Here is a 27,241-nt window from a genome sequence, read left to right as displayed (position 1 = left end):
GATATAACTGTACAAACGGCAAAATAATATTTTAACTTCTAACAAAAAAAGCAATTAACAAAGTGAAACTAAAGGAAAAGTTAAACGAAAACAAAAACGGTATTTAATTCTAGCAAAGGGAAAACTATTTTTTTCTTTATTAATCTCTTCATTTAGGTAATTTATACATATTATTTCTAGTTAAATCTAATTGACCCTTTTCCTGTAAGCAAAGTGAGTAGACATTATATAAATTCCAATGATACAGAGTGAGACAACATCGCGCAGGCGAAGTCAGATTTTTGGAGCGCCAAGTTAAAATTAACCAATGAGCGACAGATTACGCATGTGTAGCCGGTTGCATTCTGTCAAAGCGGTTTGTTGTCACAGCACAGTATAGATATCAATCAGTAGAGACAACTCGCTGTTTTTACTGACCCGTTTTCATGGGTGGTCCTTTGTCTTGTGACCGTATGAGGGCGCGCAACGCAAGGTACTTCTCTTTCTTACACATTGGGACATTGAACTGCGGTACTTTTGTTATCTAGTGACGTTAATGCGAATTGTGAAATATTTGAAATTTGGCAGTTTAGTTGCATTGGTTTTGATGAATTAAGGCTGATCTTCCGGTGTAATTATTGCAGTTAAGTGTAATTTTCACACAGACATTTTAAAAAGCGTTGTTCACTTTTCATAGGACCATTGTTTACTGGTTTTTTTTTTTTGTAAAAAAATTAAATGTACATATATTAGCATTTTCTAATAACGTTGAATTTTACAACCATTTACAGCCATCATGAAAAAGAAATTAATGAAACGTAAAATCGTAATCAGAGAAGCGGGCCACATCTAAATTTCAACATGGCATCCCTGTTATAGGGCGCTTAATTAATTATTTATTATAATAGACTGTGTGGTTTCTAAGATCAACTAGTTATAAAATGTTATTGTTATTACACTATTTTTAAGTCTTTTCCAAAAATTCATTTGCACAAAGTGTAGTAAATGGTGTACACGAATCAATTTTAAAATTAAGCGTTTGTGATCCTTTTTAAATTAGGTGGCGACATCTAGAAATATTTTGGACAACGACCACCGATGACGGCTTAAAATTCGGGTCAAAAAGATCAAAGGTGCCGACACGAGTTGTCCATACTGACTGTTGTCTATACTGTGGTCACAGGCCTTTGCTCTGCTGCCGGAGTGCCGGATACTATTTCCAACGTGGTTTTGAAGATGCGTGCGCACGGAAAGTCACGATGGAAGTTTTACGATCTTACAGGAAAAGGGCCAATACAACATGTAAATAAATGTTGTATATTTTGCTTCATGTCTCAAGTATCGTAACACTTTTTTTTTATTTTTAGTTCTAGTTGTTTGCTATTTAAAATTAATAAAAAATATGACACCAGTTTTGCAAAAAAAAGCCACATTGCATCTTACAAAACAGACCATAGTTCGCTCCGAGGCTCCCCTATCGCTCTCGTAAGTTTCGTAGCGCCGCCACTGTTTCCCGATTTTGTTTTAATTCGCCAAAAATAACTTGTTTAATAATTTTGGAAGCTATAATCAGCGTTAAAAAATAAAGTAAACGTAATTTTGTTCAAATGATCGTCAAATTAAATAAAACTTTTCCAGTTATTTTGTGTTCAATGGTTGCCGCCCTGCGTTTTGACAATTTGGTTCAGTGACGTAACGGTAAAATGTTTGGTGGGAGAAGCGTGGGGGGTTTTCAGCGATTGGTTGGTTCTTGGAAAATAGTTCGACGTGTGCGAGTTTAGAAGTTGGAGTGTGTTTGTGATAAAGTTATTATTTATCGCACGCGTGGATGTCTGTTTTATTGTAATTAATTTCAAGTGAAATTTACAAGAAGTGCCCCTAGATTTGGATTTCAGTCAAGTTATGAAAGATAAGGTAAAAGTTTATGTTTTCTTGATGTTTATCTTCCTCATGCCCTTTTGAGGATGCTCTCGTGGCGGAGGGAATTTTAAATTGTTGCAGAATCCCAGTGGATCTTCAGCACTGATTTTTTTTTGTTGTAAAATCCCAGGTTTTAAGCCAGCTGTTATGTACATTCCACTATCAAGATTAGCAGAGTAACTACACCAATTAAAAACTCTATTAAATTTTCACAGTCATATATTGGTAATTTATGACTTCATTGTTTCGATAATCCGCCAAAAGTATCGAATTGCTGTTGAAATCAGTATAACTGGATGGACCTTGAAGGTGTCACACCTACTGAATTTATTATTTTCACAAAAAATAGGCGAATACTGCTGCAGTAAGTGTGGTATCCGGTTTCATTCAAGATCACTTCTCCAAATAAATAGAACGGTTCCTACTCGTTGCTATGTTTATGTCTAATTTTGGTCATTTTATTACAATAATGACTGACTCACGATACGAAGCACACCCTAATCAGCACTCGAGAAAGTAAACATCCTTTATGAGTATCCAATTCTTTTTAGTTTGTTGATAATCGGGTCAGACTATCGTTATTAAAATTTTTCAATCCAACAATTTACGTCCAGTGCTAAATTGTACCAGTTGGCAGACTACGATAAGGAAGTAGATATTGCCAGCGATTTTAATAAATTTCGTGATCTTGGGTAAATTTGAAAGTTTAAAATTACCAACTACTTATAGCTTGCGTGAGTTATTTAATAGTGGACAGACTGGGCAGGTCGGTAGAATGATATCCACTGAAACGAAAATTTTTCAAGATTTCAAATTTATACGTTTTTAAAAACAGTCCCGGTAATCATTTTTTTACTAATAATGAAACTGACTGGTCAGAATTGAGAAATAATAGGATTTACTGTCGTTGCAACATGCATTTACATAAATTTTAGTTATGTCATCTTGAATGTTTGGCAATGGTTTAAAGCGTAGGTTGTTCAACTGGCGTAATGATTAAGGAAAAAAAAATTAACTGAGAAACCATGAAATTAGTGGACAGTTCTTACAGGTATGAACCACGACAAAGAAAAAAGTATAAAAATGTTATTTTATAAAATTTAATACTGTGACGTCATCAAATTACTGGGGGGGATAAGCAAACACATTTTGGTTAGCGTTTTGCCATCTACATTATATTCTTAAAATATCTACAGAGAAAATGTATCTGTCAAATAGAATCCTCAACAGATCACAAAAACGCGAATATTCTATAATTTTGTCTCGTAGCGTGTACCCATAAAAACGTAATTTTTTGTCGACAATACGAACTGAATAAAACTGAAAAATAAATTTGAAAGAATCTTGATAGCGCCTTTGAAAGAATTTGGAAAAATTCAAGGTTTTAATGCTAGTTTAATAGGAAATGAAGTAGATGTAACAATGTTCTCTTTCCACACATGTACAAACTAATCCACACCAACGCAGATTGTTGTAGAGTTAGCTCTGTCAAAGGACAAAAAAGAAAAAAAAATCTTTAGGTTGTATTTTATGGAATTTTACCAAAAGGTACACCAAAGATAAAGTATTGGGACTTTACAACGGGAACAAAAGTACCATAATGATACCAAATTCAGTTGCCTCAGTCGTCTTAGTTTTGGGATATAAAAATAGAACGATTTTGCAAAAATTAACAGCACCTAACTTTAAAATGAGGACACATCATTTTATTTGCAATAAATGACAACAAAAAATTTTTCATTTTTGAACAATCTATATGACAAGTTCTGCTAGGGTACGAAATTTGAAATTTGTAGTTAATAAGTACCATCGTGGTATGCCGTTTGTTGTTTTCCGGCATTTCGTTCTACAACTTCTACTATTACGTGCGTTATGTATTGCCTCAGTTTCATTGTTCGCGCAACACTGGTTTTGAAGAAGGAATTTTCTTATTAGTAATGTATACACTATTAAATATTGTAGAGCTCATATGTACGTGTACATTTTTTTGTTTACCATAGTCTATTGGGTAAATGTAGTTATTAACACTGTTTTTTTTTGAGCACTCAGGAGTTTGTAATGTGTTTAAATTTTATAAGTAAGTCCCATTTAGTTTAGATTATCGGAATTTTAACATTGTCTCAGCTAATACAGTGTTCAGAAACCATAGAGCTCCATTGCCCTTAAAATTTGAATGCTATGGCATCTATATTTAAATTGATTTCGACTGTATAACCTTGCGAAAACAAATATTCAAACCACTACCTACGTATATTAACAAAAAAGAGAAAAATGAAAGAGAACGCATTGAAAACACCTTAAAAAAATATGAATACGAATATAAAGTTAAAATTTTAATTTAATTAGTATTATTAATTCTTGATTAATTTGAAGCAGTTAAAATTATTTCTTACATTACGAGTTTCTTCTCAATTGGTATGTTTGAAATTACGTTACGTTAACTCACATAGATAAGAATTCCTTTCTCCTAAAACAGAATTGTGTCAGCAATGAAATTAAAATCGAACATTACACGCAGAGAGCGCTGTAACTTTGTGCTGAAACATAGCCACATAATTTGTAAATTGACACCAAATTTTTTGTTCTCATAGTTATAGCTTGTAATAATTAGACGGACGTTCAAAAATAAGAAGAATTCTGAAAAATACAAAAATATTAATTAATTGTATCTATAATAATTAATAATATGTAGTAACCAAATAACAAAATGTATGCCCTTTATACTATCTTTAATTATATTTGTCCAATCAGTAGGTACACTTCCAAAGCACTATTGTAATTTTAACGTATTTTAATACATACAATACACACTCTCTATCAAAAATATAATAATAATAATAATATTACGTTAATATTAAAAACAAATTACGATTTTTCACTTAAGGGTAGCTGTTGTTTAAAGTTGGTTATTTTAGACAAATCTTATTTTTTGCATATATATTTACTACTGTTGTATATTAAGCAAAATTTAGCGTTTTAACAATTAACAGGATTTCTGTTATAATAACGATTAATCAAAAAGGGATATGTTTATCAACATTTTTGGGTTATCTTTGTTCAAACAATGTACTGGTAAAATAGGAGAACTTAATTTCAGGATAAACGGTTTAAACAAAATTGCCAAAATATGATTGGAAAGAATAGAGTTTCTCTGCAGTGTGAACTGAACCTCTTACTACATAGCGACATACAAATTTTATTTTATAATTTTTTGGCGATCCTTACTATAGAAAAAAAAGTGTTGATTTCTTGTGGAAGTTTTGTCTCTTTTTTATTTTATTTATTATATAAATCAACAAGTTTCTGGTTTTTGGCTGTCGCATTGACGTCGTATTACAGGTATTTCAGTATTATGTTCAAAAGGTGACAGCTATAAAAGTCATGATTTGGAAATTTGTTTTTTTTTCCCGATAATATTTGTTGCGTATGATTGATTAGTTTGGAACATATTCAGTTTATTATTAATGTGACAACCAAATCCTGTAAGATTTACACGCATTGAGATAATTAAAAGTTATTGACGTTCATTTTTGCAAGTCTTGCATATTCAGTTTTTTCACGCATTTCATTAATATTCCATATTTGAGTTTATTTTGCATTTTTTTGCATATCTTTCCCTTTTGGGCGAATTTTGCTGGTGGTTATCTTCTTGTTATCATATTAATTCTGGAAATTATATTTTCTCAAAACTAGAATCAATAGCTACAAAGTGGAACACGTTGTTTTTACACTGAAAATTTTGAGTCTACAGAACATTGAGTTTAGGTTTTAAAAATATCGATGAATTTAAATGAACACACCACAATTGTGAATTTATAACCAAAATAATTTTAGGTATTAAAAGTGAATTGTCAGTGTACAACAATTGAATCGATACATTTCAAGAAAATATTCTGAAATATCATGAAAGAAGTAATTAAGAAAAAATTGTATCTGGTTACAGTTGATTTAAAACATGCATTAGTTACATCCGTTGACATTGAGCGAAGTTTTTCAGCATTAAATTTTCTTACTAAACTAAAATTATTGAACAACATTTGACTATGAGTTGTTTTTAGAAGAAAACGAATTTGTCAGACAAGGTGTATGCCATTAATTAACCAATTTTATACGCATTATGTGTATCTACGTAGAGTGGACTTGGCGTGCGTATGATTAATAAAATATGTACCTTAGTTAATTATGTAGATTCGGTTGTACATGTAAATACGTATATTTTAATCAAAATCCGGGCAAGTGACAACCGTTTTTTGATAATTTTTGTCCATAAAGAGTACGTACATTTATTTAATGTAAAATTTCATGTGCCAATATTGTTAGTAATTTTTCATTAGATCTAAATAATGGAAATTTGTAAATTTAACATATAATGTTTATTACTTATAATCCAAATAGAGTTAAATGAACATTTCGAACCAATAAAGATGACAATAAAATATATTATTTAGCAATGAAAAATTTCTGTATGAAGTAGAAATACGAAAAAGTATATCCTATTTCTAAATTTAAAAAAAAAAATCCTAAACGCTTGAGAATTTGTTGTGAGTCACTGAAAACAAGACTGGGCTAAAGAAAAAGTTTTATAATATGACTTTTACTTAGTAAAAAGTAAAAAAAGTGCATTTTTTAATGTGGTAGTAGACAACCAGAGAAAAACTTATAACACCCTGTTTTAAACTATATAAAACAAAAACTTACCCAGTTTAAGTGTAAAAGAAAATACAGAAAGCAGGAATATTTTATTTAATGTTAGCTCGAGACTCAGTTAATTCTTGCCGATTTTTGTTAAATATTTAGTCTAATTTTTTGAATTCAAAAAGTAGAAGTTAAATATTTTTGTAGGCATCGTCAGAGTTATTTATAATTTATTCAATCAAATTGTGGAAACGTGTTTTTCTTGATAGCTTAAAGTTTAGCAATCGCAGTAATTTTATCGTCACATTTTAACACGCCGTTCTCTACTCTGGATTATTATAAATTGTTCATTTCATCATATCCTACGAGTGTACACCACAAAAGAAAACTATAAACACATATTTGTAACTAATTGTGCTCAGTGTACAGTCATGTTTTTTTTGTTTGTTTCTTGGTCTACATTATTTGTGGTTTCTTTGAACATAAACAATTTAAATAGTTCATGACGTCAAACGTTCTCAACGTAACTAAACTATGCAACCATAAAAGGTTAGTAGAAGAGTCGGAAATGATGTTTTTGCGTTATCATCATTCTTTAAATTCGTCTCATATTGATATGTAGTCCCAAAACACGTTGTTGTACGCCATACCAGTGTCGAAACCAAAGAATATTTAGGTATAGGCGAACCTTGCGTTAGGCGCCCCTCCCCTACACATAAAAATGCAATTTTACAGAACAGTTTTATTTATATTTTTTATTAAGTATGCAAAACAGATACTATGATAAAATATAAAAAAAAGAAAAAAAATCGAGATTATACATATAGGTATATAATATGTATAAATCTATAAATATTATATAAGTTCAATATAAAATCAACATTAAAAAACCTGTCGCACCGGTTACATGTTTCCGTTCAAAATAAAAAAAGATTAATATGACATAATTCTTGGTATAGTTTTGGAAATTTCATTCTACCCTATAAAATTTTATTGACGATAACGAGACGGACAGTAGTACAATGGTAAGAAATATTTATGGCTCCCACCAGTTCACTCGAATTTGTCTGAGAATATTTGGCAGGTAGTTGTACTCATAAAATAATGGTCATTTCCGTTCATAAGTAACGATGGTCCCAGCCCGGACCTGGATTATTCTGGTTTCTAACATCTGGGATTACCGGCACGCGACAACTTAAGTTGTAAATATCTCTTGCTATTGTAGGTACTACTGTCCGTCTCGTTATTGCCAATAAAATTTTATAGGGTACAATGAAATTTCCAAAACTATACAACATAATTTTTGGACGAATTTGGCGCCCCTTGTCGTTGGCGCCCCTAGGCAAGGGCCTACTCGGCCTATAGCTAGTTTCGGCACTGCGCCATACTAAGGAATTTGTTCGCAACAACTATTTGTTTCTATTTTTCTGTTATGAAGATTGCAGAAGACGTAATTACAATCAAAAATGAATAGCGCTTTATCCGCAGAGGCTTGCAAATAAGAAAAATAACAAAAGTTGTTCGCTGTTTTTTTTTTTGAGGTGTTATTTCTATCTGCTCCTTTTGCTTCTATGTTTTCATTGTGAAAGCCACATTATCGGTTCCAGACCGCAATTGGAGCTTAAAAAGATTCTTACTACATTATATTCGTAAAGAATATGCATATACTTAAAATAAATTTACATGTAATCTACGCACTCCTTTGTCCTTCTAAAATCTTTGTCTTTTTGTAATTTCTCTCCTACATAATTCGTACAGATGGGTCAACGAAAAATGGGCTACAATTTCTTGTATAGTTTTTCAGCAAAAATTGTGGTTTTATGAGTTTGATTTTACCAAGCCCCTCGTTTGCGAACAAGAAAGTCAAGGAAGCACCTTAAACTGACTCCGTTAAATAGATAAGCAGGTCCTGTTTATAACCAACGTGCCAGCCAAACACAACAGCGAGTCGCTATCTATGTTTTGGATGTTGTCATAAATTTGCACCGAATAAACTGGACTATTGAATGACAAGGTGGTGGAGGAGTCAACATCGTAAAACCACTATTTTGGTTGGTGCATTATACCGTAACTACAGGTTAGAATTCAGGAAAATATGTCTTGTTTATAAAGTGTTAACTGCAATAATTAAAATAATTTTGCATTGTATTGATGGATTTTTCTTAATTTTACTCGTAGGGGAACTACTCTGTCCTTACCAAGTTTGAGATTATTGTTGTTACGTCGAATATGTGATTCGCTTCTGCTCATATCAGCTCTGCTGGGTTCAATGTACAATGTGTGGGTAAACGACAGTGTCTTCATAGAATTCAGTGGGGTCGTCGATAATATATTGTCGAATTCCATTGTATTTATTACTTGTAGTTGCAAAAATGTTGAAATTTCACTTGTGATTATTTGCCTACGTATTTACTGAAAGTTATAACGCGCACCATCCTTTAAAATAACATAATTATGGTAATTTTGGAGTAAACTTCTCTAGAAACCATTTTTAAAGGACGAATAGTCTTTGAAGGTAGAACTACTCCTTTTCAGAATCGTTCGAAATATCTTTTCGCATTACCTTTTATACAAACTTTTCCTGCACTCACTTCACCATCCGTACATTTCAACACTCAAGACATCCTTGTTTAAAGATTTTTTTTAAGAGCTAGTTTGTTTTTTGTGCAAGCGATTTATTGTCCAATTTATTGTTTACAGAATAAATCTTGGCAGTTTTAATTTGTTATAATGTAGAAATTTTATTGCCAGTCATAAAGGATGAACCTCCCTGTCAATGGCCCATGGTTCCTTTTTTTAAAAAGCGTGCTGCAACCATCTGGAAATACAAAATAAAATATCTCAATATCCACAAAGTAAAATTTCAATAACTTCACGATTTCAACTTCTGCTGGCACGAAATGAGATCTTCCAATAAATATTTCTGCATGCAATACATATTATTACTGTATATTTTTCAGCGAAAAATTAGACCTGGCATCCTATGTTTGTTTTTGTAAAAGAAATAAATCCATTTTGCTCCATTTGATCGTTTCCACTTATAAAACCAATAAATCTGAGACCTAAAGCTTATTTATTTTCTCCAGAGTGTAAACGATGTCAAATTTTTCCAACCAAGAGAGCACGGCGAATGTTCCCCAGGCGGTCCCGCAGTCGTCACAATGTTCCACATACACATTTCCTGAAGTTAGATCTCCAGAGACTCGTGGTCATCTACGCAGCATCAGTCATGGGGGCAACACCTCGCTGGGCGGCAGCAACTCCGCAGGCATCGTGGGACGGCCATCAGCTCTGAAAGGAGGTCGAGGTCACCAGCGTGCCTTTTCTCAAGGACAAATCACCTCCGATCCTGCTCGTCCTGGCCACAGTAGAGTGGGCTCCAAAACCGACTTTATCTTGCCTCCAGGACACAAGGATTCGGACAATGTCAGTGGTAGTGCATCGAAAGTTTCGGCGAAAGGCCACAGCAGGCAAGCCTCTAGATCTGAAAGTATTTATACACTGAGGAGGACGGCGCCACCACCATTATGGAGACGGATGCTGAGTATCCTGCTCAGGCGATCGCACAAATCAGAACCAGAAGAAAGGTAGGTCGGAAATTAAGAAAAAACGGGTTTTGGTTAAACAAAACGTTCGACAACTTACTACGATGGTGTTTTCAAATTGAATAGATTAGTTGGCGCTGCAGTTGATATGGGGACATACTCCGGATCTTGAACAACGTGTCACCAATCTTATGTTAAGTTCCGTGATTTTCAACTAGACGAATACACGTCAGACATAACAAACGCGGATAGCATGTTGTAGTAGGATAAAGAGTCGACGTTGGAAAAAAAAGTAGTTGTCAGTTTTTATTATTTTGTGTTTATTTCATTCGTAACTTTTACATAATGGTTCAATAAATGTTACCTTCGGTAGCCAAAGTAAGGAATTGTAGAAGTCGACATTCGTTGCTGACGTTAACGTTGTTATCGTAATTCGTCGTGAACGTAGAATTTAAATTTCTAACGGTGTTATGCTTCCAAAGAAATTCTGTTCATACTTCATTTTAAAGATTCACTGCTACTACAGTTTACTTGAAAATTCATATTAGCTTAAATTTTGATATAAGGCATTGTAGATAGTGATATTTCTTAGATTACTAATATGAATCGATAGGTTGTGAAGGTTTAAAATAGAAAGAATACATTAATATATCTACATTGGAAATATACAGAATGAATCACTTAATGATTATGACGTTTTCGAGACCCCAATGTTTTTCAGTGGTCAGACCACTGGTTGGACAGTGTTGTTGAAATATTTTAGATTTTCAGCTTAAGGTCATCCGATGTCGCAACAATAACTTTGTAATTGCGACGAAATTGATAATTTCGGCAGCTGTTATGATCTGCTCACATGTTCATAGTCGAGACACGTGATAAAAGAACGGATTCTCCGATTACGTACTGCGATTAATATATTACTACAGTTTCTGAGTAATATTCGTCATTAATAATAGATTCGTATTCGACCAATTGTTCATTCATGTCTACTGTGGACAATTATTTTCAACGCATAACAGGCATACTAGTAGCGAGGCTGGATAGTTAACTTTATTCGCTCCATATTTGTTTTTTTTTTCACTGTAGTGGCATCAAAGTGTGAATAATAATTAAACTAATAAACGAATTGAACCGTTTATTTTTACATTCGAATAAAGACTATTTATTCATTTGGTAAATCATAGACTTTCTTTTACTGGTACAAGCTGGTTACATGAATTAAAAGTGTTGCTACTTTTTCTATATCTAATCAAAATTGAAACTTCATGGTGGGAGATTTTGTTGCAATCTGTGGGCACAAATTTAACCAAAATCTGTCATTTGGTGGTTATTTTCAAGCATTTTAGTGTTCAACTATTCTGAAACTCGTCGACAGTAGCGTCACCTAACGGTTTCAACTGCCTTTTCGAGCAACAAGTACTTCACATATGCATGAGAAAAAGTTGTTAGTTTCGTATTTTATTACAGGTACAGGACAGTGGTCCCCAATCATCTGGTACCTCCCAAAACGCCCCGCAAGGAGCACCCCAACGGAAAGCGCCCCAATAATAAAATAAGGACTACAAAATATACTTTATTATCGTTTTTGCCGCGGAATTTATTAGAACAGTTTCATAGAGTAGCTAATTTGTATTTCATTTTTATCGTGTTGCTCAATTGGTTTCCCGCAATCAACGCGTTCGGAAAAGAGATTGCGATGATACCAGTAATGTTCGTGCTCGGAGTGACGGCTGTGAAGGATTTGTTCGAGGATCGCCGAAGGCACGCTAGCGACAAACGAATTAACAACTCGACTTGCAGGATCTACCAAAGGTAAGATCAAAATCTACCATTTTCTGTTATAATTTAGGTAAAGGGCTTAGGTTGAGGACGAATACGAGATTCTGTGCTATATAATGTTATTAGAGAATCTCTTCTAATCTAACTTAAATCATGTATTACATAAAAATTATTACAATTTGAAAGTATTGTTTAACACTCTTATCTTTATATTTTATTTAGTGTAGTCTTTTCTAAATACACAATACGTGTAGGAAAATCCGTTAGCAATTCTGACTGGTTTTAGATGTATAAGTATGATAAAAGGATTATTATTATTTCATGGTAGGTTCAAACGTGGATATTATTTTGTAAACTATAATTAGGAATGCATTAATCTTCGCCGATAATTATTAATTGACACTACTCGTCAACAATGACCTTTAACATTGTTGCCATTTGATCAACCTTTCATTCTCAACTTACGATTTGTATGAGATTACGGTAATACCATATAGAATCCGGATTAATTTAATTATAAAGAAAACTAAAACAAACGAAACTTTCATAATTTGACCAAAGTTGGATTTTATATTTGAAGAAGAGTACTGTAATTAAAAAGGTCTGTTAGTGAGTGCAGTTGTATTAGTTATAAAAAAAATAATGTAATACATTTTAAAATTCCATTTAAGATGCTCCCAGACTTAATTGTTGTCGAAAGAATGTTTCTATTTTCGAGAAAATTGCGGTGTTGTACTAGTTATTAAAACTAATTAGTTCCACTGTATCTTCTGCATAAGAAAATGTGATTTTATTTCGTAAGAAGTAAAAATTTGGTTAGCCATTTCCGCTATTTTGGTATTGTTTCGCGATACTTGTAATTAATCTGAACCCAGACATTCAACTGCGAATAAAACGTTTTACTTAAAATAGAATTATATTTCAGTTAAGCTTCAAAAAATATAAAAATCAAAATATGTCCCGATTATCCAATCATATCTAATAAGACTGATGATTTTGAGTCAGCGACATGCGAAGATTTTTTTTAAATATATTGCTTTTGATTTGTAAACATCATGTAATCATTATGTTACTGTATTCATAAGATTTCAGGGCAATTACTTTTACCAATTTTCCATCCTTACGCAAGTGTAATAGACGGAACGTGTTGTTATTTTCGACGTCAGATACATTAGACTGCTCAACAAGTTTGTTTTTCAGTGAATACTCAGTAAGGAGCAGCACATTATTTCAAACATTATTAGTAAAGTCTTAAATTCCAATTTCAATCAACTCCCTGGTGTGATTTAATTTCACAGTTGGCAAAGACTTTGTTAACTCATCTGGGGCCTGCTTTTCTGCGTTATTTGTCATGTTTATTTTTTTCTAAGAACAGCAGTTGAAACATTTTTTATTTTTTATCACATTTTAACAACCAATATAAATACCTTATTACAAATGCAGGTTTTCAAAGACTCCTGTAGCGAGCGAATTGAGCTGTGTTTATTATCTCTGACCACTAAACCCTAAAAAGAAAAACAGTGTGTAAAGATCGATATAGTCGTGGTAGAATTTGATGGGCAAAACACTTGCACAATTCTACCAATATAACGATAAAATATGTGAAGTCATTAATGAATATCGCTCAGTGTGGTTTCCAATTTCATATTTGTGGTTTTATTGGAGCATACAAATCGGTATGAATAACCTCCAAAGACGTTCTTGAAGGACCTGTATAATTTACGAACAAAATTCGATGCGAAATAACCACGTTTTAAAAACCGTTAACCATATTTTGTTGTTCAGTTGAAGGAGACGGGTGGTATTTAAATGACCAAAACTACGGAACTGTAATCGAATTGTAGTTCTCTGGACATCGACTGTGTCATTTTTGGCTTTAACCACGACACGTTTGGCACTTTCATTATTTATCAATCAACTAAAGTCACAACACTTAAATTTAAATTTTGACATTGTCCTTGTACTAAAGACTGAACCTGAAATTTTAGTGTCAAATTTGACGAGTTCATTGTCTTATATCTTATTCCTAATGTATTGTAGGACTGGGACAAAGTTAACAGTAAATAACAAACTGTGTATTCTTCCAACAGTTTGCTTCCCGTTAACTTTAGTTCTCTTACAATAAATTAAATAATCCAAAGACGTGTCATGGAATAAGATAATATTTAACATTTTTCTTCCGAACGTTTTTTTTTTTTTTTTTTTCGTTCGAATGTACAAACGCTATGCATTTTTGCATCTGTTTTCGTCATTTTTATTTTCTCAAACGTTGATTTCTTCTTGGCAACTCCACAACTTTATCCAACTTCGGCACTAATAAAGATATTGGGTGAAATATTACCTTATGAATCATCTTCCATTTGCTTAAGCCAAAACTGCTTAACTTTTTCTTTTGTCATAGAACTCTTAACATAAAGTTTACCTTAGTCGTATAAACAGCACAGTATTATTGCAAAATGCAACACCTAATACGTTGAAAATGCGTCATATGTAAATTCAATTTTTTGAAATATCATGTATGTATAAGTATTCAAAAAATACACTCTCACGGACTCTATCTAATTCGGATTACCGCCCTCAAAATACACCCTCTGCATCTGAGATATGTGTTTTAAGTGGGGATTAATTATTAAAACTGATTGGTTTGTTGCCTTAAAGACCTGCACTAAAAATTCCCCTTAAACACAAACAATTCTTTGACTCAGGAGATATTTTTCAACTGGGATTTTACTTTTCCCAGTGCGTCAACTTTCTTTATAAATATTTATAGAAATTGATTGCGTAATCTTTTTAATTAATTTTTTTAAGTAGTCAATCTAGGTAAAGTTAGCCAAAAATTTTTAAATCGTAGGCCATACATATACATATTAACTGCAAAGTGAGATTTACGAATATTTAACAATATTTTGCAATGACGTCATTAATTTTTTGAAGAAATTAATAAACAAAAATGTTTCTAAATATCCGCACAATAAAACGATGACTATACTTCCGTTAGTTATTTACTTAGAATTTAAAACTGAGGGGAAGCATAATTTTTCGCAATAAGAGGAATTTAAATGACTACTCACTCGTTTGACATCGTTGTTAAATGAAAGAAGTTATTTTCTCAATAACTTTTTTGTATGCTGATGTTCCTGAAAAAAATATCAGTGACACAAAGGTCTTTAACTATTAAAAACTCTTCAACAAAAATATAATTCGAATGGGCCACATACGGCCTAATATGCCCTCAAGGAACATGGTATCTAGAATCTCCGGCATTGTGGTTTTTGTTTAATTACCTAAATATAGGTTTAGCATGAATCAAGCCCAAAGCATAAACATCTAAACAAAAACGCTGCGATTATTAAACAATACAAATTACGGGGTTTCCTGAACCACCCGGAAGAACGTCGTAATAACGTCATACGGTTTCATTTGTAATGGTACGTGAATACACGAATAATTCGTGATTTAACAACAAAGAACGCATTTTAAGGTCACTTTTTCAGCTCGAATTTTTTGAAGTCCTACGCTACGGTGACGTTGGACGCTCCAGAAAACAAAACACACCAGTTTCAAAATCTGCCATGAAAATGTTAACTTAGAGGCTTTAGTGGGTCGTTGAACTAAACTTGAGCAACGTCTCGATTTATTTCTCTTTAGATTGATTCGTCAATTGGTTGATGGGTGCATTCTTTTGTGGCTGCAAGATTTCATGTTGAACTTTAAACTCGAAACAAGTTCAGGATTTGATAGTATCGCAGACTCGAAACTAGTGTGACGAAATAAGACTTTCTCTACAGCTGATCGAGATAAGTCGCTAATCGGCTCTGTTTTGCGATATGAAAAACCGCGAGAACGCGATGTTGATATCTAACCTACTTTAATTCCGGCGGTTAGTTTTACACTTTGTGGAAAACACCTCGATGTCAGTAGGACAAGGGAGTGAATTGGAAAATTTCGCCTACACGTGTTTTCCGCTTGTGATATTTTTTGAACAGGGTGTGGGGAATTGCAGTATCCCCAGCATATTACACTTGAAAGAATCGATCACAAAAAGTTAAATTCAGTAAATATTTTAATCATGAACTTCACATGAGCTATGCGTTTTAAATAGTGCATTGTTACGATAAGATTATTTACATATGATGTTAACACACTGTCGTATAGTTTTTAATCTGAGTACTCGCGACCACGAATAAATTAAACAGCACAATAAAAGGTTGAAAATGTTTTTTATGGGGAAGTTCTTATGTTCCGTGGGTTATTGTATAGCAATGGTAATGAAAATGATTACTTCGTGTTCGTTTATATTTTAAATGTACTTGGAACGGAAAAGGAAATTTACTTTCACTGGTTTTTGGGTAGAAGATGGCAGAAAAGTTTATATAACCATATGCAAATTGAGAGGTTGATAAAGCATTTGCATTCAATTTTTATAGCAGCTGTATTTTAAAATCTGTCGTCAAATTACCACATAAGAATGGTTTCCGGTGTTTTTTTTAATGACTTTTCTTTACCATTTGATAGAGAAGTTTTGGTAAATTAAAAAATTAAATTGACAGACATATGTGTATATGAGCTTTTAAAATTTGAGAAATTCAATTTTATTTCGAACAAGGTACGATCTTTATAATAAATTCTTTATTAAAATGTATGTAAGTACATAATTTGTCGCATGACTGTGCATTAGAAACAGTTTTAGCTTTGCCAAAACCAGTTGTTTATTTTTACAGGGAATAAAACGAGCAAAAAAGCCAGCAAAATTACTCCCAAAAGATCAAAGCAAATAAAAGGAACGAAATTCTATCCATAAGTCCCTTTGAAAATGATAACTAAATTTAAAAGGAATTATTGCAAAATATTCTTTTACAAAAAGAAAATTGAAAGCCATATCTCCAATTGTCGACAAACCATGGTATTGATGTTTATGGACATCAAATGAAAGAATGATTCAAAAAAAAAATGGAGAAACGGATGCACACTCATCTCGATTATAGATCACTGAAAATTATCGAATAAAATATAAAAAAACACATTTTCATCTGCACATTTTTTAGATTTAGTAGTAGATAAACAGAAATTGCGACCTTTTATTTTGTAGAATTTATCAATAATGGGGAAATTGATAGAAGTTTCCTACTACCTGTGTTTTACGATTTATCACGTGTTTTCGACATAGTAATTATAAATTTGTTGTAGAAAGAGTCTGTCTAGCGATTTATTTATTTAAAAAAAAATAGGAAGTCTCTTTAGAATCGAACACGCGACAATTTTCGCATTTCAACTTTGAGTTCGGCACGGAATCGTCGTATTCATTTATAAGAGGTTATGCAATTTGGATTTTTCTGAAGATTTTGATGTCTAGGGTAAAAAATCAAAGCGGATGCATAAACCACAAGTACACAAGCTTTTTATTTTATTTCATAACATTTAAATGGCGTTTACTAAGAAAAAATCAGGGGATGTCATCAAATTGTTGGTGGGGGTGATAAGACAAATATTGGTTGGCGTTTTGCCATCTACACGACAGGCAGACGGAAACGGAAGATCTATGTTTTCGTACTCTATGTTTCGTCGGATAGACCCCATTACAATACTTCCTTGCGTGGAAATGTAATGTCAAAAGGATGAGTTTATTTTAAACGAAACAAATGTATGTATTTTAGTAGAACGGATTTTCTAAGTGGCACCACATTTTTAGGAATGTTTGTAAGCGGGCGATTGTGTTGGAGTTTTCGTGTCGATAAAGTAGGTGTTAAACTAAATTCGTCTTTTTATGCAGTATTAAAATTAAAATGTAAACTAGACGTTCAAGTGTGAACAACTTATTTGGCATTTGTGGAGTTGCATATTATTTGATATATTAGCATATTATTTGGTCGAAAACACAGTATTAACGCTGACCATGAAAGTCTTCCGTCCATTTCGATAAGCCCTGTATCTTAAAATAAAAATAGGAATTGGTTATTCTTAAATTTCGAGTAAAGTAATATGCTGTGCTGTGCGCTTCAGGTAAATTTTTTTTAATACATTTTGTGGTTAAGTCAACCAACTTTTTAGTGGAGACAGGTTTGACCTGTACTGTGCCACACTAATAACAACTGTACTGTGTATTCAGAATTTCAGACAAACTAGGTGAACCGTTTTTGATTCAATAAATGGAAAATTGGTTTATTCACTAATTTTTTGGGACACCTTATAGATATTTTTATAAAAGTTTTAAATAATTTTTGTTTTACGGTTTACACGATCTTTTTAAAATACGTTTAAACTTTTGCAGCAGTCAGTCCAGAAATTTCGGACAATTGTCTGATAAAATCATAAAGAGACGACCGACAGACAGAAACGGAAAAGTTAGTTTTTCATACTCTTGAAGCAGAAAAGTTTCGGAAAACATGAAATTAACTGTTCGTTAATGGGCCCTATTCGAGTACATTATAATTAGTTTATAGCTGAGAATTACAGAGGATAATTAGGCTAATATTTGACCTAGAATGAAGAGATTCTTGTAGGCTTACATTTATTTACAAAAGAATAAATCTTTAAATTGATTAATTTGTAGGTATGTATATAAATGTTCATTGTTTCAATTCAACAATTTCCAGTTATTTGTAAAGGATAATTATAAAATGAAAAAGAAAGATTTTTAAGGATAATTCTTCCTTCTACTGGATGCTATGAAATATCCCTATATTACTCATGTTTGAAATATTCAATAACTCGCCTATCACATAGCAGTGACTAAATCTACTAGTAAATTTAAACGGACCTTAAACAGCCTCTCCGAACTGCGGCACATTTCTAACCCCTGACCGAACTACGGTAAAATTCTCAATTAGGGGTTAAGCTGGTCCGCTAGGTGATGGACAAAGTTACTTAATACTCAAAATTCTGAACCAGAAACTTAATACAAATTTGGTAAATAACATGTCAGTAAATTACCTAGTTTATTAGCTTTTTGATCCTGTTATGTATGTTAATTGGAAAATGAACCATTGATCACATACATACATACCATACATATTGATAAAGTGTAATGATGGTGGTTGTTATTTTTATTGATGTACTTAGTTCCGAAAGATATAATTTCTGAAATTGTTCAGTATATTTTACCATAATTGTTTGAGGCAACAGAGTGTATTATATTTCATATGTGTTATATACAGGATCTTATAAGGTAAAATTATGAACATCTGTCTACGAACTACCTCTTTTTCAGTGTATCGCTTTTCGTGTTTATGTAAAAATTTCGGTCTACACTAAATTATGTTTCTATTCTTTTCCGAATTTATTCAGTTGCTTTAAGAACAATGCTACAACATCCTGAACCCTGAACCGGGAACGGACCGCAATACCTACTACCTAGTATTTAAACAAAATTTGGACTGCAATTCAGATATCACCGATTCAAAAAGTGGTCAAAGAATTTTTTTATCATGTTTTCATCTGAATTTTTTAGCAAGTGGTACATAGTTTATATATAATATTGTTTAATGGAGAAGATATGTAAGTTTTTTTTTGAACTCACTTTTTCTGGAGTTTTGTAGAGATTAAATCAATTATTATGCTATACAAGCTATTCACGAGATGCTCCACTTCTAAAAAATCCAAAACGCAACCAACAGTACAATTCATAGCAGTCGTTGATATTTAGCATCATTTCTGTTTTAAGTTAAACATAGTTAACTGTTTCGTTTTGATAATTTGGAAATAAACGTCAGTCAATCGTGAAGCACTCACCATATATCAAAATAACATTAGTCTTTTCGTCGTTTGCATCCATTTTGACAAAATGTCGATTTTAACGTGAAGTGTCTGACACTAATGTTCTTAACACAAAACAGCAAATTATATTTTGCTTAAAAAAATTGTATGAAATATGAAAGATGGTTTTGAATTTTTTAGGCGTGGAGCTTCTCGTGAATAACCCTGTATAGAAGTAGCGACTAGTAATAATTAACAAAAATTTGCAATATCGTAGTCTAAAATAAAAACACTTAACAGTACATGTACATCAACAAAAAAATGTCGAGTCCTATAATTAACATATATCACAAATAAATTATACCGAGAGAGCGTTAAAAAACACAATCAAAGACAGCCATGGATTTGTGAAGACTTGTTTTTGACAAAATTTGGGTCTTGTCAGATCAGAAAGTTTGAGTTGAAAATGCAACTGTCAAAGACAACCTTTCAAAAATCCGTGGCTGTCTTTGATTGTGTTTTTATTGCTTTCTGGGTACTATGACATCGAGATACCAAGACATAAACTTAATAGCCTTAACAATGTAAATGTAAATACACAAATATGACATCAAGCACACTGCAGATTTCATTGTTAACCTGATTAATAGCTGCTCACAGATGGTCAAGTGATGTACTTAACATTCAATTTCTCTACAAAAATTTGGTTACTAGAATACGATAACCCCTTACAGGAGCTTTTATAATTTGCACCATTAATTATTTGAACTATTTCTTTATCTTCTTTTTTACCTTATTTTGTATCTTATGACTGGATTTTTCAGTCTGTCGGATATTAATAAACTGCTGTTGTTATTAAGTGCAACACCATGAAATTAATGGTGTGTCTGATTGTCTGAATGACGAGGAACCTCATCGCAGACAAATCTCGGTTTCTAAAATGGGCGAAGGTCGCCACAAATAAAATAAATAGACGAACAACAAACGCACAATTGTCATTTTGCCGAGGTCGTGAGATTAAACTATGGCGAAAGTTGAAGTTGTCCGTGACTTTACTTACCTCCACATAATCCACAGATGTTAACGCTCCAGACGTTCGCCGTTAAACCAAAGTAAATTGGTTATTTTTTACGATTATGTTGAGGGAACAAAGTACTTTCAATGTCGTTCAGTGAGGATTGAATTATTTGTATTTACATGTGCTACTACGTGTACCATATTGCAAGAATGCTTACTTATCTTTGCTAAAGTTGCATGAGGGCTGGGTCTACAAAATTGGTTCAACCCTGTCCAGGATTACTATAAAAGTTTCATATTGTGGTTTACTAAACGACTGTTTGCTTTTATGTTATATCGATCATTGGTTACTCGTCTGTTTTCTGTCGTACATTATTATGCTTTGTCCGATTTGTTGTCTATGCTTACATTATTAGTTCTGAATTTTTTTCGGGGAGAAAATGGAAGCATTACCCGAACCTCGTCTGGGGATTTTGTGTTGTTTGGGACTTTAATTAAACAGTGAATTATGTAAACCATGTCATGTAACGGAGTGGTAAACCATATGAACTATTATTATTAAAAATTATGTTCCCGCAATAGCGTGGGTCTGGCAACTGATTATATACATTTTGCACCACTCACATTTGAGGTCACTTCATCTCCAGAGAATTAGCAATGTTTCCATTTTTATTCCTTGGCGATTATACATACAATTTACATTTAAATTGTTTGATCTGTTGCATAAAGAACAAAAGTTATATAATTAAAAGCCAACGGGTACAATCTTGAAAAAAGCAAAGCGTAGTGCGACTGTCATGCATGTTAATCGTTCGTAACTTGAGTTTTAAAATTTTAAACTCATTTACTTGTTACTAGCGACGTACGTAACGTTAAGTGTCTTACGTTAGTTTTTACTTCCCAAGAGATATTGGAACAAGAAAATGTAGGTTGCGTGTTTCCGTACTTTCCGTTGCTCGTCAAATGGCTATTTCATATCATTACACAGATAATCTTCCAAACCAGCATTGATCACTCTGAATTTGAAGGGCACTTAAAATTATCGAAAAATGATCAAACAAAATTTATCTATTCATCACCTCCAAGAAACTAAATATTTTTAAGTTATGTTGTGGTTTACGTATACAACATGCTTCTTTACTATAATTTATCAATTCATTCCTATTTTTAATTTTGTGTGGTATCAATTTTATAATTTATATCAGAGATTACACGACAATTTTTTTTACAGAAAGTTGATGACATCTCAAACACAAGACAGCACAACGTATCGTTGAGTAAATTTTAAAACTGTAATTTCAATAATTAAGAAATTATATTTTTCTTTCTTTTGGCAATTATATAAATAAATTCATTACGAGTTTTCTATAACATCGTGAGGATTCTATAAAATACAGTAATTTATATTAATAGTATTTAAGAGCTTCTGGAATTAAACTTTTAATGTACCGCTATTTATTTTTTTCCTTTCTTCAAATTTGTTTTCGCCTGTACACTTAATAAATGGTGATGGTGAATGTTGTTTTTTTTTCTCGTTCTTTGGATATTTAACCTTGCAGATGTTTTACTAATGTTGATTAATTTAAATATACATATTTTTGCATTTATAACTATTTTTTCTGTTTTTGAAGTGACATCATGTAATAATATGCTGATACTAATATTTGCCAAATTATTTCAATTTTGAGATATGTACTTAAAAATAAATAGGGTCAAACCAGATTCTGTTTCTGTTCCATTTCTTGTTCATTAAATTGTAACTTAATAAATAGCGAAAATTTTAAAATGTCAGTTTTCGTGTATAACAATATCAAAAATAGTTCTTTACTTTCCGAGCGAGCGTAAATTTAGAAAGTGTTGTAATAGGGTCCATCCGACGAATAACTACTACACTTCATGTTTTCTCGACTTTTGATGACCTATAAAGTACGAAAAAGTAGGACCTCGTTTTTACCTATTGGTCTGTGTCGATTTTTGATTGCAGATAATCCTGAAACTACGCGACCGATTGTTGTTGAATTTTAAATCTATTTGTCTAATCATCCTTACCCACAATATTTTGTTTAGTAAATACTAGATAAATTTTACAAAATAACATACTCATGTACATGTGGTTTATGAATCCACCTTGATATTTTAATCACAATTTACAAAAATGTTGTTGGTTTGATTCCTATCTTCATCAACATTTTTTTCTAAGACTGAATTTGTTTGAAGTTTCAAGTTCTGTCTAAATAAATTTCGACCTAAATTGTTGCTGTAATATTTGCTTCAACCTAAAAATAGCGTATGAAAAAAATCAAAAGATGGAAAGATTTCTTGAAAAATTGTGTATACTTAATGAAGAGAAAGTTTTATTTTATGCAAGATTTTCCTAAAATGTTCATAAACGGCAAAACCAACCGAAACAACGTCTGGATTTTGTACATTTCTTCATAAGTAATAGTCAAATGACTACAAGATTCAAACTCATAACAGACGGTTTTGTAGACTTGGCGAAAAGTTACCCAAGAGAAGATTTGTAAGAATGAAGGACAACAACAACTTCATTCCCCTGTTGTTTTTAAAACCCCTTAAAAACAGAAAGTGGAACTAACTGACAATATGAATATTACACTTCAGCTTTCTATCCTGCGAATATTTAACTTTAATTTCATTATATTGTATTGAAAACTTGTAAGTGCACTTATCTGTTGAATATCTCCACTCATTCATGAAAAATGAAAATATACCGAAAGGAGCATTACACTGTCACGTTCGGGACATTTATAACAATAAGTTTGTGTAAAACTTGGTCATATTAGTTTTCTAAAACGGAGATGACCACAATGCCGACTTTACGTTTTTTTTTAACAATCTTGGTGCATTTATTTTTAGGTTTTTGTTTTGCATATTACAACGAATTCAATACTAAAGTATGTCACATATGGGACAACAAAAATCTCAGATTCTAAATGTATCGAAGAAATTTTGCTTTATCTGCTCTGTTTTAATTATCCAAAGAGGGTGTATTTTTTATATTAATAATAGAACTAGGCGGTTTTTTCATAAGAAATTATTTTTAAACTGTCACGTATGAGACCGGTGTGAATATTTTTTTTTAGAAGATATTATGATACGTGATCTGAGCTTCTGGGGTTTCATACACGTATCATAATCTCTTCTACGACCGGTGTGAATAGTAAATTAATAAAAAAATTAAATTCACAGTTTTATTAACTAGTAAACACAGACCACACCATAATGACAAAACTAAACAAATAATAACAAACAAATAAATTACAACAAATTACATGACTTTTTAATACCTTTTAAGTGTTTGTAAAGTCTTGAGCATTTTTTCGAAATTTCAACGATGTGATGCAGTGGCTGCCAAACATTCTGACATAAGTCAGTTTATTTATGTGACATGTATAAGTTATGGCTGACTACGGGTTTTACGAACTTAAGCAATCTAAATGCGTAAAAACTTTATTGTTTTATTTTATTTAAAAAAAATGTTGCAAGTTCCTGTTTTTCGTGGAATGCATCTTAACCCGATACCACGTTCAAATTGTCAAGAACTTCGCACTTTTCTGTTGTAGAAGCGTTCCAATGAAACTTACTTCGATTGTTAAAAATCTCTACATTCCAGTAGTAACAAATGTGAAAAGTTGTTATTTAAATATCGTTCATTGTTAGGGAACAACAAAACACAAATGGTGAGTCATTTATTTTTCAAGAACTTTAAACTGGTTACCTTCACAATTTTGGTGTGCATTATTTTTAGATGCCACTATATACAGGGTCATTATAAAATATTGTAGTCAACTCACCTATGAAAAACAAATGAAATTTTTCTCGTGCCGCTAATCACCAAAATGATTTGAACTGTTTTGAAATGTCACGAACGTCCAAACAAATCTGTCAGATGTGTCAAAAATGAAATGCCCGGTTCGCGGTTTAAATTCATTTTAAATAGACACGAAAAGACGCCAGGCCAGAGCATTAAGGGTTGCAGTGTTATCGGGCATTTGTGAACGCCACTGCAAAACATTTCAGTTTCAAAAATTGTAAATTGTCAGAAAAACGTTTAAGGGCTTTGTCATGAATTACACCTTGGAAAGTCGATTGGAGTTGAACAGAATAAATCATCTGGTCTGTTTTGCAAAGAAGCAATAATTTTTCAAATAATGAAATCCAAAAAGTGAGGTTAAGTTTGTCGAAACCAATGAACACGGTAATTATTTATTATTTTACCCTGAAGGTAAAAATTGTGAAAAATCACGTAATGGACAATGGCAGAGCAAGTCTTATCACAGTTAACGAACACTATGAGTACCTAATGAGTTTTTGCAGTAAATAATTTTGCCAAAGTTGTGATCCCGCGAAAGTTCTGTTTGTAAATTGAAAGGAATCGTCAAAATATTGGTGCAGACATGGTTTGTGACCGGTGCTTTTCTCTTGAAAAAACACAACTGAAATCCTTGATCTTCATCCCTACAATAGGTGAAAACTGCTATGTCCAAACATTACCTTCAGCTTTGCAGTTTCTAGATATCTGAAACATGCCAGATCTGCATAACAGGAATGTCAAAGAGGTTCTACCCAAAACACGCCCACATGGCCATCCTAATATCAAGATTTTTCAAAATTTCTATGAGAAAAAAGATGAAAAAACCAATAAAATTTCAGGAGCATAGTGTTAAGAGTTCTGTAGCTGATTATGAGATCTCTTGAAACAACAGAATGTTTAATAAAGATTTTTAACTTTCCTAATAGTAAAATTACAATTATTACTAAACAGTAAGTTGAAGTAAGTTTTAAATTAAGAGAATGCAACTAACACCGAAAGAAAAATGAAAGTTACTGAAAATAAAAAACTTTATTGCAGTACCTACATACACTTTCTACATCTAATTTTGTTTATTGATCACATTCATTTACTTGAAAAAGTATCAGGCCTATGAATCGTCGTCTGCTAACCACACACCAACCTTCATTGCGTGTGATGGTGTTTCTTCAAAAGCGTGAGTATTTTCTATACACCAAATTCTGAAGTTCTGTCAGTTGACATAATAGCCTAACAGATGAAACCAGGCTTCATCAGAAAAGAACAAATCGAGAATCCCGTTATCGTCCATATCAGCTTGAAACCAACTACACTACCCAACGCGGCAAGGAAAATCAGCTGGTTGCAGCTCCTGAACCAACAAAATCTTGTATGGATGCATATGTAACTTCTCTTTTACGATTTTCTGACATGGGCTGTATGGTACTCCGGACAGTAAAGATTTTTGACAAAGCTTTATTCGGACTTTGTTCCATTCTCATCCTTAAATCTTCAACAACGTCTTCACTAACTTGAGGTTTCCCCGTCGGTTTTCACTTAGAAATGCTACCAGTGTCGTTAAATCTGGCCATAATTCGCCATATAGCGTCTTCAAAGATTCTTCATCAATGACAACAGAACATTTCACTAGATACTCGTTTTTAGACGCCTCCACAGAGTACACTCCATCCCCATCCTCATTTAACACCCCATTACGGTAATAGGCATGATGATTGCGCCAAAGAACTAAAAAAATCATTTGTAACACTGACCATAGTTATTCCTCTCTGTTCATTACCTGAGATTATTCCACAATGATCTGTAATTTTGATAAAAACTGTTTTTTGAGACACTTATTAAAGTTCTAACAAAGGGGAAGACAGCAAAAATGAAAACAAGACAAGTCAATTAACGCACAAAGTGAGGGAAAACGTACCAGTACAAACGAAAAAATTATTGACATCTGACAGAATTTGATGAAGCGTTGAAACAGTGCAGCCGCTAATGTCAACTAATGTGGCGCTAAAAATAAAAATTCCAATATTAGTGTAATCCTTTCCACAAAACTGAAAAAGGCGGCACAAAATGTCACCAAAATCATGGCCTTCTTCGACTACAATATTTTATAATGACCCTGTAGTAAAATTAAGATATAAAACATGAGAAGTGGGGTTTTTGATATAAGAGTATACATGTAACAAAACCCTAATATTAATTTAATTTGGATATGTCTACCATACGTGAATTTTTCATATCCAAATTACACTTACCTATTTTTTTTTTCGTGAAACATTAAACCGTTCAACCAAAGTTATACATTCTGTTTGTGCGTGGGTTTAGTGATCATTAATCATTTCAATATATCACTACCTTGAGTGACAATAACGTCCATTATTTAAATTTTAGAATCATACCAAAATTTTGAAGTTGGAGTTTTGTAAGAACTTAAAGACTATTCAGTCATATTTTAAAAAAATTAAATAATCGTGTATATACAGTTATAAACACCCCGAAATGTTTATCGAAATTTTCCAACTTTTTTTATACTTATTACCACTTTCATAATAATTGTGGACGAATCGGTTCGAGTTCGTGCAATTTTAAAGATACAAAGGCGTGTTGAAATAATAAAGACCTCGATCTGGAACAACTTCACACGTACATACAGAAATATTATTTGTTTTTGCGAGTTGCCAGACTTTAAATACTAACATAACCCGGTCATGTACGACCCACAAATGTTAACTGTTCACTGCTTGCGTGTCATCAACGTGTGTTTGTTTTATGGATATCACACTGTGGCAGAATGCAAACGGTTTAATTTTTCAAGTTCGCTTTATATATTTATTATATAGGTCGCTCC

General features: G+C 32.4%; 1 protein-coding gene across 2 annotated transcripts in view; it reads left to right on the top strand.

Moving 5' to 3' along the window:
• Positions 1–1,725: 1,725 nt before the first annotated feature.
• LOC135130290 (phospholipid-transporting ATPase VD) overlaps positions 1,726–27,241 on the top strand; it is a 47,722-nt gene continuing 22,206 nt past the window's right edge. For both annotated transcript variants that reach the window (XM_064057663.1, XM_064057655.1), the window contains exons 1-3: positions 1,726–1,893; positions 9,621–10,121; positions 11,547–11,891. In XM_064057663.1, coding sequence (XP_063913733.1) covers positions 9,631–10,121; positions 11,547–11,891 — 836 coding nt within the window. In that variant the 5' untranslated portion in view covers positions 1,726–1,893; positions 9,621–9,630. The remainder of the gene's footprint in view (positions 1,894–9,620; positions 10,122–11,546; positions 11,892–27,241) is intronic.

The sequence above is a fragment of the Zophobas morio genome, unplaced genomic scaffold (assembly GCF_036711695.1).
Source record: "Zophobas morio isolate AGI-343-1 ecotype UQ-CSIRO unplaced genomic scaffold, CSIRO_AGI_Zmor_V1 ptg000002l, whole genome shotgun sequence".
NCBI lineage: Eukaryota > Metazoa > Arthropoda > Insecta > Coleoptera > Tenebrionidae > Zophobas > Zophobas morio.
Note: the sequence above shows the minus strand (reverse complement) of the source record. Positions and strands in the feature narration are given on the sequence as shown.